This window comes from Python bivittatus, unplaced genomic scaffold, assembly GCF_059951505.1.
Source record: "Python bivittatus isolate LINGU-HERP-01145 unplaced genomic scaffold, Pbiv_v1 ctg000570_np1212, whole genome shotgun sequence".
Taxonomy (NCBI): Eukaryota; Metazoa; Chordata; class Lepidosauria; order Squamata; family Pythonidae; genus Python; species Python bivittatus.
Window position 1 is genome coordinate 14,993,431 of NW_028277097.1, and position 19,405 is coordinate 15,012,835.

General features: G+C 42.8%; 1 protein-coding gene across 1 annotated transcript in view; it reads left to right on the top strand.

Annotated features, from left to right (window-relative positions):
- The first annotated feature begins 775 nt into the window (after nt 1–775).
- MEX3C (mex-3 RNA binding family member C) overlaps nt 776–19,405 on the top strand; it is a 37,454-nt gene continuing 18,824 nt past the window's right edge. Inside the window, exon 1 of the mRNA XM_088152704.1 lies at nt 776–1,970. Coding sequence (XP_088008830.1) covers nt 1,169–1,970 — 802 coding nt within the window. The 5' untranslated portion in view covers nt 776–1,168. The remainder of the gene's footprint in view (nt 1,971–19,405) is intronic.

The following is a 19,405-nucleotide window of genomic DNA, read 5'->3' on the forward strand; positions in this document are numbered from 1 at the left end:
TGCGGGGACAGAGATCGGGGTCAGGAGAATGGGCCTTCGGCACATGTTCAGAGTCCTGCCCGGAGAAGCCCCTCTGCCCGCCTTGGGGACCAAGAGCCCAGACTCCGACGCCCACGCTCGGGAAGAACAGCCTGCTTTCGTCTTTTTGCACCCGCTCCTCTCACGCGCCTTTGCCCGCATTCACCGGCTCCGTTCTCACAACCCGCTAAACCTGATTCGTGCCAGCCTTGGCCTTTTGGGGGGCGGGTCAGCATTGTGCAAGCCCAGCCAGCCGGGACAGCCAGCGGCCCCCCGCCCTGCGGGGAAGCAGAAGGGCCGGCTTCGGGTCCAGGCCCGCGGGGCTGCCCGAACGCCGCCCCCGCCGCCCCTCAGCGCCCCCGACCCCAACCGGGCCGGGCCCGGCCCGCGTCCGGCCTGCCGCCTCGCGCCGCCTTTTCTTCTCCCCCGTTTTCCCTGCCGCCCCGTCACAATACCCGCCGGGCCAACCCAACAATCCCGGGCCGCCCTCCCCGCAGCCGAGATTGGGCAGAGCCGGCAGGGCGCGCGCGTGTGGATGCTGTCCGCGGGGACCGGACCGGAGGCGGAGGAGGAGCGAGAGGAGCCGCCGCCGCCGCCGCCACCCCCGCTCGCCGCTGGCCCCGCGCCCGCCCGCCAGCCCCAGTCCCAGGCGCCGCCGCCGCCGCCGCTTCCCGCGCGCCCCGCCGAGCCGCGGCCCCTGCTGCCCCCGCGCGGCCGCCACCCAATCGCCCGGCTGGGGGAGCGGCGCGGGGCGGGGCTGGAGTTGCCTGGGCCGCCGCCGCCGCCACCGCTGCCTGCGGCCGCCGCCGCCGCCGCCGCAGCTGGAGCCGGCGGGGGGAAGCAGCAGCCGCCGCCGCAGCCGCCGCCGCCGCCATGGAACAAAAGAAGCGCTGAGCCGAGCGCGGGCCGTGGCGGCGGCAGCAGCGGCAGCGGCAGCAGCGCCAACAGCGTCGCCGGCGGCGGCGGCGGCGGCAGCAACGCCCAGGCCACCCCCCAAGAGACAGCGGCGGCGGAGGAGGAGGCGGAGGAGGAGGAGGAAGCGGCGGCCGGAGAGCCCGCCGCCGCCGCCGCCGCCGCCGCAGCATGTCGCCCGGGCCCGCGTAGCCGGAGCGCCTCGCCGCCCGCCTCTCCGCCCGCGCCTCGGCCGGCCATGCCGAGCGGCAGCGCCTCGCCGTCGCCTCCCGAGGAGCTTCCCGAGCTGGGCGCGCGGCAGCTGCTGCCGGCGCCGCCCAGGCCGCCGCCGGGCCTGCCTCTCCAGTACCATCCCCAGCCGCTGCCGCCGGCTCCCCCTCAGCCGCCGCTGCTGCCGGACACGGGGCTGCTGAGGGAGCGCCTGGCCAGCCTGGGCCTGCGGGAGCGCGGCGACGAGGCCGCCCGGGCGCCGGACGGCGGCGGCGAGGAGGAGGAGGAGGAGCCGGCGGCGCCTGAGGAAGGAGAAGGCGGCGGCGGCGGCGACTTGGAGCTGGACTTGGAGGAGCCGCCGGAGGACGAAGACGACGAGGGCGCCGAGGAGGAGGACGACGACGACGACGAGGAGGAGGAGGGCTTCCTGGAGCCCCAGGGCGGCGGCGCGGCCTCGCTGCTGCTGCTCCCGCCGCCGGCCTCGCCGCCGCCGCCGCTGCTGCCCCCGGGGCTGGGCTCGGTGCTGCTGCCGCCGCCGCCCGCCGCGGTGCTGCCGCTCCCCGCCGGCCCGGCCTTCGAGGCGCCCGAGGCGGGGGCGCTGGGCGGGGCGCTCTACGGGCCTGGCGACGATGTCCACGCCGGGGTGATGGCGGCGATGCTCTCGCAGTCCTACGGGCCGCCCGGAGCGGGAGTGGCAGCGGCCGGGATGCCCCCCGGGTCGGTTTTGAACGGGGAGCAGGCGGCGCTGCTGCGGAGGAAGAGCGTCAACACGACCGAGTGCGTCCCGGTGCCCAGCTCCGAGCATGTGGCCGAGATCGTGGGCCGGCAGGGTGAGTTGGGGCGGCCCCGGGCGAGCCTCGGGGTCGACCGGCGGAGGGGCCGCAGGCCGAGGGGGACTCCTCCCGCGGCCCGCCCGCTGGGGGACCGGCCGGGCCGCGGTGGGGAAGTTGGGGCGGCGGTTTCTCCCAGCCTGGCTCCCGCCGGAAGCGGGACTCCAACTCCCATAGACCCCAGCTGGGGAGGGAGTTGGGAGTCAGATCCCAACGCACTTGGAGGGCACCAGATCAGCGAGGCGCTGAGGTCCCTCCCCTACTCTTGTTCACTTTGGGAGTTGTGAGCCCGCTGGGGTCTGCCTTGAGGTCCGCCTTGAGGTCCTTGAGTAGCTTCCAGCTGTGAAAAGTTTGGGAAAGAGGGTTGGGGCTAGATGGGCGGAAATAGGGTGCCCTTGCAGCAGCCTGGAGTAAGTGGGAGGCATTGCTCTGCCCATTGTTAGGGTGTGGATGATGGTGTCCAGAACTTAGTCCAGGGTTGGAGTATTGGACCCTGAATAAGTAGTTCAGCCTGAATCAGGATTGTTATGGTGGGACTGTGGCTGGGAGAGGTAGGGAAATGGCCTGCCCCAGACCTGATCAGTCTAAATTTGACATAGGGGGTTAACCCCAGTTGGAAAGAACATTGCTAGATAGGAGGAAGAGAGGGGAGTATGTTGAAACTGTAGGAGAAGCTGCTTCGTTTTGAAGGGTTGGGAAATGGTCTTGGAGATAGAACAGCTGGAGCGGTGACACTTTGAAAAATGGGTGCGGTTTGGGAAGAAAGATCTGGCGACAGACCTTTAATACAGGAGACCTCTGCCATGTTGAGCAGCATTTGATGATTGTACTTTCACAGCAGCAGTTATATAGTAGTAGGGGATCTCTTGAAATCCAGCTACCAAATAACTAGCCAGTTATGTGGTCTCATGTTTTTTGGAGGAGCAGCCAGACAGGAGTGCGATATATTCACAATCCATCATACATACATACCTATCACGCAAAAGCACAGAAAATGAATAAGAAATAATAAGGTAAAGAAACAAATGGCATGAGATAAGGAAAGGATATATAGCTAAATCAAGTTTGCAGCAACACAGTTGGCTGTACAGGTAGTCCTCATTTAGTGACCACAATTGGGATTAGCAAGTCAGTCATTAAATGAAGTGGTTGCTAAGTGAAACTATGACTGTGCTTATGATCTCACTTCAACTTTCCTTTGTTTTACAGACCTGTGAAGGTCATAAATGCAAGGATTGGCTATAAAGTTACTTTTTCGTCACCACCATAACAGCAAACAGTCACTAAATGAGGCAGTTGCTAAATGAGGACTACCTGTACCTCTCCATTCCTTTCTATCTTGCAAACCATTCTTGCTTCCACCATAGCCATACAATGCTTCTTACAGTTTTGTTGTTTAAACTTCTCACCTCTCTCACCTCTGCTGCTTCTAACTGGGACTTTCTTGGACTTGCCCTTCCTCTTAACACATTCACTCTTGATACATTTGTTTTGTAGTTCATTCAGTCTCTATGATCAAATCTCCTTAAATACTTTTTTTCATACTAGTCGCTTTTTTTTCAATCTCATTAATTCATTATCCATTCATTCTTGATTCTGTTTCATCTTTTATCACATATACTTCTTAATTGACCCATGTCCAATGCATTTAACTGTTTCTCCTGACTAATTCTCACTGCCATAGAATAAAGTGGGCAGAAGTGTACTCTCACACACCTAGATTCTACCATTATCATTCTACAAGCATTTATCGTAAAGCATCTCCATGTCCCCATTTTGTAGTAAATGTTCTACCAAAGTACACACATTCATCTCCTTGCTCTAATTTTTTATCATTTATGTATAACTTGCAATTGTTTACTCTATTTTTCATTCAAATGCAACTAGATCAGTTTTGATATATTAATTTGCAGATTCATACACCTCATTGCATTATACAACCTAATATTAGCTGAAAATAATTCACATTCTCACAAAACAACATAACATTATTTGCATACAAAATACACATTCATGTCTCTAACCAATACATGTCTATAATACCACAAATGTTCCTTACAGATTTATTGATAAATACATTAAACAGCAAATAGGACACATCCTTGTCTTACTCCATGGCCAGTGTTAGACCATTCACTAAGCATTCCGTTTATTCTCATCCAAGTTTTCCTCTATTATATATTACTATATTTATAATTGATTGTATTGTTATAGATTTGAGTACAAGCCCTACTTCCACAAAGGAGCTGGAATGATGAGCAAATGTGTGAATAGAGCCTTTTAGCTCCCTCGCTCCAAGAGCTCTTTCAACAAAGGCTTTGATGCATGTGGTGGCTCGCTATTTGAGATTCGCTGTAGGGAAAGATAATTTAAAAGAGATGTTGTTTGTTACATTTAGGCAAACTCCCTACATAGTTCCATGTGGATAGTAGACTGTAGCCTGCAAATGCTAATGGATGGCAGATTGGTAATGACAAATCTAGTTCTATTGAGGAGATAATTAGTTATTTCTAAGACTAGGGTAACTTCAAAATAGTGTGATTTCAGAGGGGTTGATAAAAAAATAATAATAATAACAGGCACCTTTAACCACAATCAAGAAAACCTGGAGCGCAATTATTTCAAAATAGTGTGATTTCAGAGAGGTTGGTAAAAAAAAAATAACAGGCACCTTTAACCACAATCAAGAAAACTTGGAGCACAGTTATTTTAACCATAAAAAAAGCGGCATCATGATTAAATGGTGAAATGCTTCCCTTGCCTGCCTCCCCAGTTTGTTGTATGTTCCACATATAAAATTCCTTTCTTCCATTTGTCTGATGCTTTTCTGTTTTCCCTCCTCCTCCTTAAAGCCATCTGTCGCTTTTTGTCTGGGAGTGCAAAAACCAAACTTGGGTGAGAACAAGAAGGCTTCATATCAGTTTGAATCATTGGTCATCTGTCAGGAAACTTGTAGCTACCTCTGTTAGTCAGTTGACTTTTGAAGGATTCTTGTATGAGTGAGATTTCATGACTTAATTTAAAGTTTTTCATTTATGCTAAATCAGGCTGAAAATAAAAGACAAGTAGCTTTACAGGAAACAGGTTTAAGAAGGCAATACCTATCATGTTTAGTGTTTGCTTGACCAAGATTGCTTATATTTTGACTCCACTTTCTACTTCCCGCTCTTACTTTGGCAAAATAACCTATTTTTCAAATCATGTTTTCATGATAAGATATTGCTTGTGATGTCACAATTTCAGTTCCTCACTTCCTTGTGCTTCATGTTATCAGTACAGGCTCTTTCATTAAGGTAATCAGAATAATGCAGTAATTTGTGTATGAAAAATGGTTCAGGAGTTGAGGTTTGTCAACAAGTTTTAAAAGTTGATTATTTATTATCTGACTAATTTATTTAAAACAATTTATTTAAATACAATTTGCATGTTTTCAAGGCTACCATATAACGCCTTTTTCTGAGACACTGAAGATGTGTAAAATTGTTTATTAATCAGAAGGCGTTATGTTCCTATTACTGAAATATACCAAAAATGACATATAAAGTTTGTTTTTAATTTGCAACTCCATTAATTAAAATCAGTCCTGAATTGTAGAAATAGGCCCATCCAATAAATAAATACCTCTAGATTATAATGGATTTACGAGTTAGAATTTGGAGGTCTGCTTAAATAGGAAATTCAAATATTTTGTTTCATAGTGACTGTTAAAGGTGGGGTTGCAACCCTTCAAAATTAAATACATTCTCCCTTTCTCTCACCTTAAACATAATGTGTGGTGACTTTCAGAGAGGGCTAGAAAATCACACTTAAATATTTTGAGGGCTATAGGTGTTACTAGTATTGTAAGTTCTGATCCTGATCTAAAACAGCCTTCAGAGTTGAATTGGGAAGTGCTGTCTAAAGCTAAGAACAGCCTTTCCCAATGTTAAGAATCCAGATGTTAGACAACAGTCCCCATAATTCCTAATCATGTCCCACGTGGTGGGATCAACAGTGAGTTTTTGTTGTGAGAGTTTTTGTGTTCTTTGTTTCATCCTTGGTTGAGGTAAGCTAAGTTTGCCAAGTCCCAATATACCTTATTTCCTTTGTATTGTCTGGAATCAGTAGGAGATCATGTCTCTAACATTTGTCAGGGTGTAATCCATGGCACATTCAGAGAAAGGTGTTAAAAGGCCATGTCCAGACCATAATTTGCCCATCACTGATGTAAAGTGAAAACACATTAGCCTAGTTTGGAAGAACCATTTTTCCCCACAATTAAGACACAGAGGGGCAGGATTATAAGTCCAGTCAGTTTGCGGCTCCATATGATGACTGGCATTTTGAAAGATCTTAGAACATAGCCTTCCCCAGCCTGACAGTTTCCAGTTGTGGAGATTTTTTTTCCTTCAAATCCTGTTTCATGAAGATAAAAGATTGGTTTAAATTATAACCTGAAAGAAGAAAATGACATTTTATGCAAATCAAACAGAAGAAGCACTGTATTTTTCAGTTTCTCTACTTTTGAGAGGATCATAATTGTGGGTGTCCACGTGCTCCACCTCAACATGGAAGAGCACCAAAATAGGTTTTTGATGATGAATAGGCACATAAAGCAAGAATGGGCCATCTCAAACCATTTCTACTACTTCCATTTCTAACCAGAGATTTGCTTATTCAGATTTCCTTTAAAGAAAGGCAAGCGGGAAAGGGAAAGAGGGAATTTAGTTTTCATAGGACCTAACTTTGAACTCCACTGACAGTTGATCTTTGGAAGGCACCCTGCAGATTGGTTCAGGTGATGGTTCACCAGAGCAGAGGGCCAGAAAAAGTATTTTATGAGATGCTTCATGGAGAGGTTTGAAGTTTCATTAAGAGTGGCTGTCTGGCTCTTGGGAGGAGTCTGGGAATTCATTCAGACCTCATCCAAATCCTTAGCCCCTGTTCTTAATATATTTGTGAAGTACTAGACCACTAGCAGTTAAAGTAATTTATTCTGATGCTGGTAGAGTCCACTTAAGAGAGGCAGTTTGGTGTAGTAGTTAAGGCACCAGGCTAGAAACTGGGAGACCATGAGTTCTAGTTCCGCCTTAGACACAAAGCCAGCTGCATGACCTTGGGCTAGTTTCTTTCATCAGAAGCAGTAGGAGAAGAAAAACGCTAAACACCGATGCAGTACATTTATATTTTATATGTAGTTCTTGAAATTACAGGGGCTGATCACATCCAGCAATTGTGGGGTATGAACAACTATACCTAGCTGGCTGTTTGCTGTTATGATGGCCTCCTCCTCGTTAATGTTTCTGAAAACACCTAAAACAGTCCAGACACTGTTGTCAGTAAGACCCCTCTGCTTGTTTACAGCATAAGAAAGAAATGAAACTACAAGAGAAAACAGGAAGTAGGAGTTTTTGTCACATACTGGTAACATGGAAACAGGGTGGCTAAATTAAGCAGTGGCTGAAAATTGTGATAAGGACCAAATTATAGAGCAAAAGCAGAATGTCAAAAGATTTTCAAAGGAGAAGAGATAATGAGGCCAGGGTAGAAGGAAAGGAATCTGAACAGAATTTGCTCTAAAATGAGGAAACTGATAATTTTTTTATGTATACCCATTTTTAGCATCAAATTTTATTGTGAGGACGGGGTGGCTAAAGAGGCATAGAGTGGCCTTTTTAGCTATAGCCACATTCAGAATAGTTGGTTAAATCTCAAGTGAGAACCTCCCAGGTTTATTGGCTTGAGAGGAAGGACTCACGATTTTTATAGTAAATAATATATGCCTTTTAGGGATTGGTGAAAGATATCAAAAAAGGAGATAAAAAAAGGACTTTCTAGCAGAGGCCTAGCCTACATTACATGATACGTTTTCTCCCACAGACACGAGTATCAGAGTTCACATCCAGGAAGAATTCTAATTGTTGGCAGGAACAGCTTCGTTCACTTGGTTTACAGTCACAGCATTTCTAGTAATAAGGATTCCAAGGAAATAGGATTGGAAAAATGTGAAAAGATGATTAGACCAGTGATCTGACTTTATATAAAGGTTCTTCGTATTAGTATGGGCTGAAAGAAGCTAATCTATGGACCACTCACACCTTGGAAGTCAGCGTGCCACTGAAATCATAAAATCCCGGTAGAGAAAATGTATACCTTTTGTCTATGTGTCCAAAGGCATATTTAAAAGTACAAAGTCTTTTGATTTGAACGCTATCTTATGAACTTAGATTAGTAACCAAGCTACTTTCAAATCAGTTATTACAAGAATTTCAAAGACTTCTTCCTGCTATTAACAATAGTAATAGTGTGAAAGGTTATTTTGTCCACAGCACTAGTCTTGTTCTAAAAGTCTGACAGCCCCAGAAGAGTCAGTATACCAAAGGTGCATGTTCCTATGTTCACAGTTGATTTGAAGTAATTGTTCTGTGAAAAACAAATGTTGTTATACCTGACGTGCTCCTGAAGCTCATCATCAGACACAGTCTGAACTCTTGAACTGCTTTTGTAGCAATCCCAGTGGAAACGTCTCTTGCGTACGCGCATGGTTATGCAGATGTAGCACCAAGCCTTAAACAGTATGCAGAGCCTCAGTACTTTGAGTTGTGGATTTGGATGGACAATTTATAGTGCTAATTTAGACAAAATACCTGGTACCTTTTCTTAGTGCCCACAATGGTTTCTCCTTAAAACAGAAGGAATACGCATGGCTCTTAATTTCTAGTTTCTCACAGGAGCGTCCTTTGAGAAACTAGTCCATTCCAGCCATATTTAGTTTATATCGTTACATTTTATCAAGTCCTTTATTTGCTTTTGGGAGGGGGAGTAAACTTAAGATTCCAAAAAGGACATTTCAAAGTATGTATTTGGCTATAACCCAATAGATCACAGGGTCATATCTATTAGAATTATCCACTTCTATATCCTTACTATAGATGTGATGTTAGAAGAAATTAGGGAATTCTGTGGCAAATTAAGTGTCCAAATGCAAATATCTAAAAATTATGTACATCTAAAGGAACGTGGCATTACAAGATTTGGATAGATAAAGTACTGTAATGGAAGAGAATTTGCAAAGAGAATTCTTTTTTGATTGCCAGTATCTGCTTTAAGCAACATAAATGAGAATTCTGCATCTGGTTATCACCAGATGGACAACATTAGCTAAATAATAGGAAACAGAAGATGGAGAAATGCAATTTATTTATTTACTTATTTATTTATTAATCACATTTATATGGCTGCCCATCTCACAAAAAACGACTCTGGGTGACATACAACAATCAATAAAACAGCAAATATATTTTAAAAATCATTATAAAAATATAAAACATCATTATTAAAAATGAAAACATAAAAAAATTAAAATATACAAACCACATGGAGAGAGTAAAAAGATCAACCACAGTGGAGCCATCTAAGAATATCTCTGGTTCCCTGAGACCTGCTGACATATCCAGGTCTTGAGGGACTTCCAGAATGATAACAGGGTTAGGGTCATCCCAGAATTCCAAGAATTCCATCCCAGAATTCCAAGGCATTCAGTGAGATAGAACACTTTCAGATGGTTGAAGAAGCCATGAATTATTGGTGATAGATATAGATATAGATATAGATATAGATATGTATGGATTTAGTTAAAAAACACATGTATGCCACCACACTTTGACCTGAAAGCTATCTATCAGAATACCAAATCAAAGTAAAGGAGAGGTTTGGTCCTCTTACGCAAAACAGAGCTTAAACTGTGGAAAAGTGGAAATAGAGTAAAAAAATATTCCTAAAATTTCAAAAGAAGAAAAGATCCAAGAAGCTTTCAGAACAAGCTGTTCCAGTAGCCAGAAAAGATAGAGGGTCAGTCTCGTGCAGGCAGTTCTCATCATTCACAGTAGTCCTGTGAAAATGCCATGAATACTGTAACCTCAGCTGGGAGTGAGGGTGTTGCCCAATTCCAATGTTCTGCCTCACTGCATGTCTGCAAATAAATGTGACCACCATGAGTACTGATTTTGGGGTTACAAAAACTTTTATGAATTCACAAATACAGAACCCACAAATAGTGATTGCCTATATGACTACTCAGTGCAAATGACAGTTTTACTTATTTATTTATTTATTGTTAAACTTGTATGCCGCCCATCTCCCCCAATAGGTGACTCTGGGTGGCTCACAATAACAAGGAAAAAACACCAATCCCTCCAACAATGGCTAAAATCCATAAATAATTAAAATAGAAACATACCTTTTAAAAGGACAAGGGGAGAGGTCTCAATCAAGAATGTCAACACATGGACAAAAATAGGAAGAAAATGAGAGCAGTGTTCAAGATAATCAGAGAAATGAAGAAAATTTAGAACTAAGGTAGGATTACTCAAAATTAATCATGGAACAGACCTAATCCAGGCAAATGAAGTTAAAGATGGAAGAACTGTACTGAAACCATTTACAAACAGATTTATAGAATGATGGAAACAGTTGTAGAGAAAGAATATATTCAGGAACAGGTTCCACTAGAGAGTGATGTCTAAGAATTAACAGACAAAGCACCACATTGAAAAGAAATCCCATTGGAGGAGAAGAGGCAGTGAAGTGCCAACACCCCTTTGTGGACAAGGTAAGTTTGCAAAAAGTCAGGAGATTCAAGAGAATGTACTAATTAACAAAACACTGCACGAATTCCTCACACAAGCAAAAGTTTTGTTTACGTTCTTACAAAGAAGAATAGAGCCGTCATGTAAAAAGGAATGTCAAATGAACAGGCATATATTAGAAAAGGCAAATGGACACGATATTTGATTACTAACATAATAATGGAGAAAGCAAGAGAATTTTAGGTTTACCTTTGCTTTACTGACTCCAGTATGGCCTTTGATAGTACAGTTCATACCAGAATGAGGAACATATTAGAGTTAATGGGTATGTTGGAACACTTGATTGTTCTTTTGAGGAACCTTTACAGTGAACAAGAAGCTACTGTAAGAATTGAATTTGGAAAAACACAGTGATTCAGGATAGGGAAGGGAGTGAGGCAAGGATGCATCTTGTCCCCATAACTGTTTTCCTTCACAGTGAACATACTGTAAGAATAGCAGGTTTGGAAGAACTGATAACTGAAATCGAAATAAGATGTTGAAACTAACAACATGAGATATGCAGACAACACCACTTGATTAGGTTAAAGACTTATAAGTGCTCATTAAGGAAGTAAAACTGGAAAATCTATTAAATATTAAAAAGACAAAGGTAACATCAGCTAGCATGCTTAGTGAATTCACAGTTGACTGCAAAGAAATGAAGGTGGTAAATAATTTTGCTTTCTTGGGCTCAAGAATAAATGTAGAAGGACGGTGTGCTGAAGAAAAAAAAAAATAATCGTAGGCCGGAAGACAATGATAGACCAGATCATGAAGGATAAAGGCAGTTCTATTACAATAAAGATCATAATAGTTTATATGTATGTACTGTGCCTTCAAATCAGGCTTGACTGCTGTTGACTGCCTGCATCAGTCCATGCAGTTTTCTTGGCAATGTTTTCAGAAGTGGCTTGCCCTTGCCTTTTTTTAAGGGCTGATAGAGAGTGTCTGGCCCAAGGTCGTCCAGTAGGCTTCCATGTCTAAGGCAGTGCTAGAACTCAGTTTCCACATTCTTAACCATTATATCAAACTAGCTGAGAATAGTTAAAGCAATGGCTTTTTCAGTGGTAATGTGTAGGGTAAGGAGGAAGAAGATAAATGCCTTCAAATTATGGATTAGGAGATGGTTACCAAAGAGTTCCATGGTCTGCAGGAAGAACCAGTCAGAAAGACTGACTGCTGTCTTTAGCAATCATTAGCAAGCAGAAGCTTGCATATTTCAGGCATGTGATGTGAATGGATAATGAAAATACCACAGTGCTTTGCAAATTTGAGGGGTATAGAATAAGGGTAGATAATGGATAAGGTAGGTTGAAAAGTGTTGCAGGGATATCTATGGAAGAACTGCAGTATGTCATTGGGGACAGGCCTAGATGAAGGGTATTTATTGACAGATAGTGCTGGCTAAGTTCCCAAACAATGTAACATTTCCTCTTGGACATTTTTCAGCTTGTCTCTCTCCAGAAGTGATTATATCCTAAAGTTTCTCTCATTCACCATATCTCTTTTGTAGCCTTTTTTTGTACAGGCCTGCCTTGTCCCATACGCTACTCTGCCTCACATACCTGAATTTCTCATTCTTACTCTATCACTGATTCCTCTTAACTGTACCAATCAACCTAAATCTGAGTGTGGAATAGTAGCATTTCATGAAAGTCGTCTTGGAGGTCTCTGCTTTCAGTCTTTTACCCAGCAATGTAAATTGGGCTTTCAGGAACTTGTAGCTGTATTTTCCACAAGTCACTGGTGCCCATCTACACTTTGGTGCTTGGCTCCAACACATATTAACACAAGGCTATCAATTTCACACATATCTACAACCTTTGGGTTAGATAGACATTCCACATGAAGTCAACCCATCACAAATTCAGTGGTTTATAATACTTGCATTACCCACGCTATAAGCCACTGCATTCCAGAGGAGTATCATGGTGTGGCTAGATATTTGTCTTATCTCCAAGAAAAGGACCATTTCTCCAAATGACTGCCTCCTTTTCTGATACCCTCATATACAGGTAGTCCCCAGTTTAAGAACGAGTTCCATTCCCAAGGTCTGTCCTTAAGTCGAATTTGTATGTAAGCAGAAATGGTATTATTGTATAATACTATATAAGTAGCATTGTTAAACCAGGCATTCTTAACCTGGGGACTACCTGTAATCATACAAATGCATGGCTTTTTGAATAAAGCAAAATTGGCTTGGTTTTGATAATATACAAAGCTAAAACCAGTCCTTAGTGTGAGTTCCAGCACAATGAACTGAACCAGCCCATGTGTCACATTCTTGTAGTTTTATCTATCAACCTCTCTGTCTCTCCCAGATTATATAGGTCAGCTATCCTTCTTCAAAAGAACATCTCGTAACTGGACTTGAGTACACTGAGCACAATTTCTATTTAATAGAATGATAGTTGCACATGTTACATTCTTTGTAAAACACTGAGTACTCTCATATCACTGCTGGCTTTCTAACTTCATAGCTCCCCCCCCCCATCCAATTTTGGCTCAGGGAAACAGGTGCTCAAATCCCCCAATTTTCTCTTATGAAATGTTATGTTATCTTATAAAATGTAGTAGCCTGTGCATTCTTGAGCTTTGGGGGAGAGATAGAGATTGAAACTAATCTGAGAGGGAAACGTTGCTGCAAAGGGGAAAAAACCCTACAAGCACGGTGAAGGGAGAGGAGGAGGAGGAGGAGGAGGAGGAGATGAAACATGAGGCCAAAGCTCGCTCTCGGACAAGGAGGCCAGCTACAGCCTGTGGTGTAGGCTAAGGAATTGTGCTGATTGAGGCAGTTCTGCCAGTGATTCCTGCTTAAACCTTCTCTGGTTTCAAAGTCTTGGGCGCATGATGGCTGTAGATGCTGCTGCTGCTTTTGCTTGACAGCTATGAGAGCTTGAAGTGGGACTTTCTGCATGATTTTGTTAGGCACATTTTAATGAAGGCTAAGTTTCCAAAGTCATCGTGCAAGGCCAGGGCTAAGTGATCTGATATGTGCAGTGGCTTCATCTAACCCTTGTGTCTAGTCTGCAGGACTCTTTCTTAGCAGGGCCCTTCCTATATACAAAATGATTCTGATAGAAGAGTGGGGAAGCTGATTTCACTGCTTCTGCTTTTGCTGAGGAATTCCATCCAGAGAAGATAATGCTTGTAAAGGTACATTATGAATGTTGATAGCCAGAAAAGGTGCTTTGAAGCCAACTTACAGCCAGCCAATCAGAAGGTTGTTGGAAGAAATTTGGAGTTTAAAGCCTATAAATTATGCTCTTTCCCCTCTTCTTTCCTGGGAGTCTCTGATATATATGTATTTTTAAGATTTTTTTTTTTTTTGGACACATAAAGATGGCTTCAAACCTTCCCATCCCCCCCAAGTGTCCTATAATAAGTCATAGATTTTAATAGTTTTGGAGCTAACATGTTGTGGATCTCAGGTAGATAAACATTAAGTATCATCCATGAAGGTTTAGTGGGTGATGCTACTTAGAGAAAAGCCGCTATCAACAAATGCTAGTTTCTCCTTCACTGAGTATCAAGCCATAATTTTAAAAAATACCTGAAGTACTGTGTTGCATGTTGATTGAAAAAGATCAATAAATAGCAGACTTTCAAAAGTTACAAGGGAGTATAAGTTGAGCTGTAAAAGATGATGTTTGCAATAACTTTAGGTTTCATTATAAATAGGCTTATATAAAAATATTTATAGATGACACTTTATAGCTGATTCTTGTTTTTTAAATAGTCATGTTCATATCTCATTCTGTTAGTGGGCAGACATGGGATAACATGACTGTTTGGCCCAATCTAAGTCTGTTAACTCTAGTTAAGGCATTTCCAGAATTGTTCTAATTCTGATTTTTAAGCTACTGAATCTAAAAAACTCTGCTCTTTTCCTAAATACTATTAAATGTAATGCCTACATCTGTCTCAGTAATTATATGCTTCTATGTCATTAAATTTTCAGATATCTGCAGTTTACCACCTGCTCTGGAATAGTATGTCTACATTAAAAGAAGTCATTGACTCAGAGATCCATTTTAAGTTACAGATTTCCACAACCACTCTACAGAAGTGATTCACAATTCAGAAACAGGTCTTTCAATATCTGCCAGAAGGATTGCTTCGCTTACAGTTAATAAATATTATTCCCAAATCAGAAAGCACAAATAGTCAAACTTCAGTTTTTAAAAAATAATGCTGCAGGGTCAGCTCCAGACCACATAGACACAGCTCCGGAGAGGGGGGGGGGACCCAGCTAGCTAATCAATTAATCTTTATAAGAGATCCAAACATGGACTGCCCCAGAAAAAGCTGAGAAGCAATGAAGAAGGAAACCAGAGCACATAAAAATAGCTCAGACTGTTCCAGCAACCAGGATTCAAAACCCACAACAAATAAAAGATTGAAGACAGAGGTTGTGCTCAATAGGCAGAACACTGTGGACTGAGCTGGGGAGGCCATTTGTATGTTACATGTATGAGGTCTTCTTCCCCCTGCCCAGTCTTTTCCCCAGTTTAAGTTGAATACATGGAAAATCATTACAGTTTTCACTAAATTGTGCTCCATCCCATTTGTATAATTAAGGTTGATTACTTCAGTAATTCTTTTTGCTAATAATAATCTTCATTGTAAGACTAGTTGAGCCAGTATAACCTGGTATCTGGCATTCAAATCTGCAGAAAATTATGCAAGTTCCATTTTTAACAGGAGGGGAATAAAAAACTGATTCATCTTGTCTCCGGTCTCAGTAGGGAGCTGGCTTCACAGAGTTTGCTGTGTAACTTTGTTCAGTCCTTAGGTATAGATGAATTTTTGCTAGAGAGAGAATTTGTTTAAGTATTAGCTGTTTAAGTGTTGGCATGAGGATAAGTATGGTTTGGTGACCTGGTATCTTTCAGATGTATTACCAGCCTGTATGCCCTTGCCGTCCATCTTTGTGACTTGGATATATGGGAGTTACAGTCCTGAATAGTTGGGTGGTGTGTATGTGCACACGCTTTCAGGTCAGCCTTGACTCCTGGTGACTGCCTGGACAAGTCCCTCCAGTTTTCTTGGCAAGATTTTGGAAGTGGTTTGCCATTTCCTGCTTCCTAGGGCTGAGAGAATGACTGGCCCAAGGTCACCCAGCTGGCTTCCTGCCTAAGGTGGGACTAGAATGCATGGTCTCCTGGTTTCTAGCCTGGTGCCATAATTGCTACACCAAACTGCCTCTCATTTAGTTGGATGATTGTGATGTACAAAATGTTCTGTGTATGGAACAATTGCTTTAGGGTGATCCATCCATGAACCAAAGTGTGCATGGTGTTTAAGATGTTTTCATTCCTACCCAGAACAACATGGTGCTCTTCCTTTTTGGGCAGAAGTGATTCAGAGGAGCAAGGAAAAATCTAAAGGTGTCAGCAAGTGAGGGAAGGAAAGTGCTAGGAAATTCAGGAGCAAAGAGGTATGCCTTGCTAGGAGCTGCTATGGGGACAGTGTACACTAGCCTTGCCGCTTACCTGTCCAGTTTTTGTTTCATTTGAAACGTGGAACAACTAAAGTATTCCAGGTTTTGGTTCTGCAGAACTATGGTTAGTGCAAAAGGTTTGGCAGAATGTCCAGAATGTGGTGGTATGTTCTGGGCTTGAAACAAAACATGTTTCTTGTTTTATGAACACCCATGTTGCATGGCATTAGATTAATTAATTCTCAAGTGAGGAATTTTATGCTAGCAAGTGAGTTGGGTGGTAGAAGAGAGCATGCCTGCTCTATGTTCAGTATAGAAACACAGCTGGCTGTCAGGAGAGAATGAATCTTTTCCTTTGTGGGCCTGTATTCAAGGCAGTGACATTTTCTTTACTATGATTGGTATGCGTAGGCTTTCCCCAAATGTATCATTCACTATGCTTTCAAACCAGCATGTTTCTGGCTTGGTTTGGAATGTTCCAGTTGGTCTTCAGCACCTTTGGTGAACATGACCGCTCCCTGAGATGGTTAATTACCTAAGAAATATCTATTCTATTCTCTGTCTGATCATTATTTTCTTATATGCTGTATTCCAGTAATACCATCTGTAAATGCACACATTTCATTTTGGAGACAGTAATAGCAGCTTGACATGCGTTGCAGAAACAAGCAGACTTGTTTTGTGCTATAAGATAACACATGGATGCTAGACATCTCGTTTCCTCATTAGGCATCTCACACATGCTAAAGTGGAGCACATCGTTTTAGTTTGCTTTAAGACAACATGCCATAAAACTGTTAGAAGAGTCAAAGCAAGGTGATAATAGTAGAACTCAGACAAGGCCTACTGAGTGTAAAATATTAAGGGCAAATAAGTCTTGCTGCTGTTTATTTTACAGAGGCAGCACCTGGTCTAATGGCTGAGAAGAAAATCTTAGGCATGATGTTGGTTCCAACCATACATTATAGCAATGCTAGCCACACTGTTGTAAACTGTGTAAGGCCCATCTTAGTCCAGCATTTTGCTTCTCACAGTGGCCAGATGCTTCTGGGGTTCTTGCAAACAGTAAAGGGTGAGAGACTCACCCTTCCCCATTGTTTTTTTTTTAATAATATTTTATTGAAATTTTAAAATTACAAGGTTAAAAGTCAGAAATGAAAAAGAAAATGAAAAATACAAATTATAAGAAAAAGGAAAAGAAAACATGAGATAAAGGAAAAGAAGAAAGACATGAAAAATAGATAGCTTCCAATCTATCTCTGGTCTTGAGAATAGTAAGAGTGTCATAGGTGCTAGTTTTTAATGCATTAAATAGGAATAATTCTTTGTCAAAACATATCCCATTACATTTATAATCAAATCTTCAAATCCCCATGTAAGCTTCGTCCCGCCTGCATTTTGCAAATAGTCCATCAATGGTTTCCATTCCTTAAGTAATAATTATTTGATTTTTCTTTTAATAAACAAGTCAGTTTATCATTTTCTGCCATTTCCATCAGTTTTAGCAACCATTCTTGTATTGTTGGTAGTGTCTGTGTTTTCCAAAATTGTGCATACAAAAGTCTTGCTGCGGTAATCATGTATTGAGTAATTCTGATAAGATGCTTTCCGATTTGAAAGTCCATTATCCCCAACAGGAATAGTTCTGGTTTAAATGGAACCTGTATTTGTAGTATGCACCCTTCCCCATTGTTATTCTGCTCCAGCTAGTATTTGGAGGCATGCTGCCCCCAACCCAAAGGTAACACTGAGTCTTTAAGACCAGTAGCCTTTGATAGAGGTGTGTTCATGAATGCATCCAATCTTCTCCTCCTCCCATTATTTTAATACAATTTAGATTCTGATCAGGAAGCTAGCATACATCTTTTTGCAATTAAAGTCTGTCAGGTTTTTGGTATGTAGATAATTAAGATAGTAAGTTTGTTTTGTGTTGGGGTAACAGATCTGGACTGCAAAAACCTGGAAAGCCAATGGATAGCAGCCGAGAGAGAGAATGTAATAAGGGTAGTCCAAGCCAGGGTTATGCTGCTCAAATCTGGTAGCCACAGCTTTGCAGGAATATAGGAAAGCCAGAACAAAGCCTTGGTGGATCTGTATCCCACAGTGTGGGGATTGCTGATCATTCACATACATTGTTTTGCATACTGGAGTTGCCTCTTCTCATTTGGGTTTTCATTTATCTTTGTCATTTTTGAAAATGATCCAATACGAATGATTACCCAGCTGCTTCTAAAGCCATTTTTCTCAGCCTCGGCAACTTCATAATGCCTTCAGTACTCAGAGTTCTCCAGCCAGCGTGGTCACTGCTGAGAATTCTGGGAGCTGAAGTCCATAGATCTGAAAATAGCCAAGGTTGGGAAGCGCTGTTCCAAAGGCTGAACGTCTTTTAACTGTCCCCACCCTCTAAGTATATGTATGCTTCAAGGAGGCCAAAAAGGTTTGCTATTTCTATACAGAAGTTAAGAAGAGGCAAGAAGTAACAGCCATTCTGTTTTGACTTGAATTGTTTCTCTTCTTTCAAGGCAACTAAAGGGTTGGTTGGTTTCATTTTGCTTGCTCCCAGGAAGCCAACACATGCAGGGAAGAGGGAGTCTTTTTTTTTTTTTTTTGAGTGCTTCCTTTCCATTTAAGGTGGAATAATCTGGTCAAAGGGAACAGGTGGATTTGGCTGGGTGGAAAAGCTGTGCATTTTAGCAAGCAGTGTGATGCCTCCCCGCAGCTGCAGACGGAGGCAGAGCTTCTGGAGATTAAGAGGGTGGCTGAGGCACTCTTAGCTGGGCATTTGGACTGTGGAACTTGGGCGGTTTCTGCTGCGACCTTGCTCTGCACGAGGTCGCTGCTTGCAAATGTTTACACTGAGGTTTTTATTCTCATGAATGGACAATAGTTTCTTGCTTGCCCTTAACTGCCCTATAAGTATCCTAGACAGCAGTTAGTTGGTTCGGTATATTATTAGCTATAGCTGTGAAAATGATCATTTATGTCTAACATACGTGGGTGTTTGGAAACCCTTCGCTGAATTGTGCATGTTTATTTTTAAAAGTTTGTGGACTATCTTCAATACGAAGGAATGGCTATTTTAGATGGAGTTAAATGGATCTTCTCAAGCCCTTTTAAAAAGAGGTTATTTGTAAGATAAATAAGTGACTATTATGGAAATAAATATATATAGCAGTGTATAGAGTTGAGTCAGTGTTTATATTTTCCCATATCTTAATGAAGTTTGAGGAACACTGCGTTCTATTGTGCCAGAGAGGCAAAAGGCATTTGTTATGGAAGAACCAAATCATCCAACTCCCAAACTACCTTAAGTATAAAGATTTCTGGTGGTATTATCAATCGTATTATTAAGAAAAAGTAAAAGCCTTTAAAACAGAGTAGAC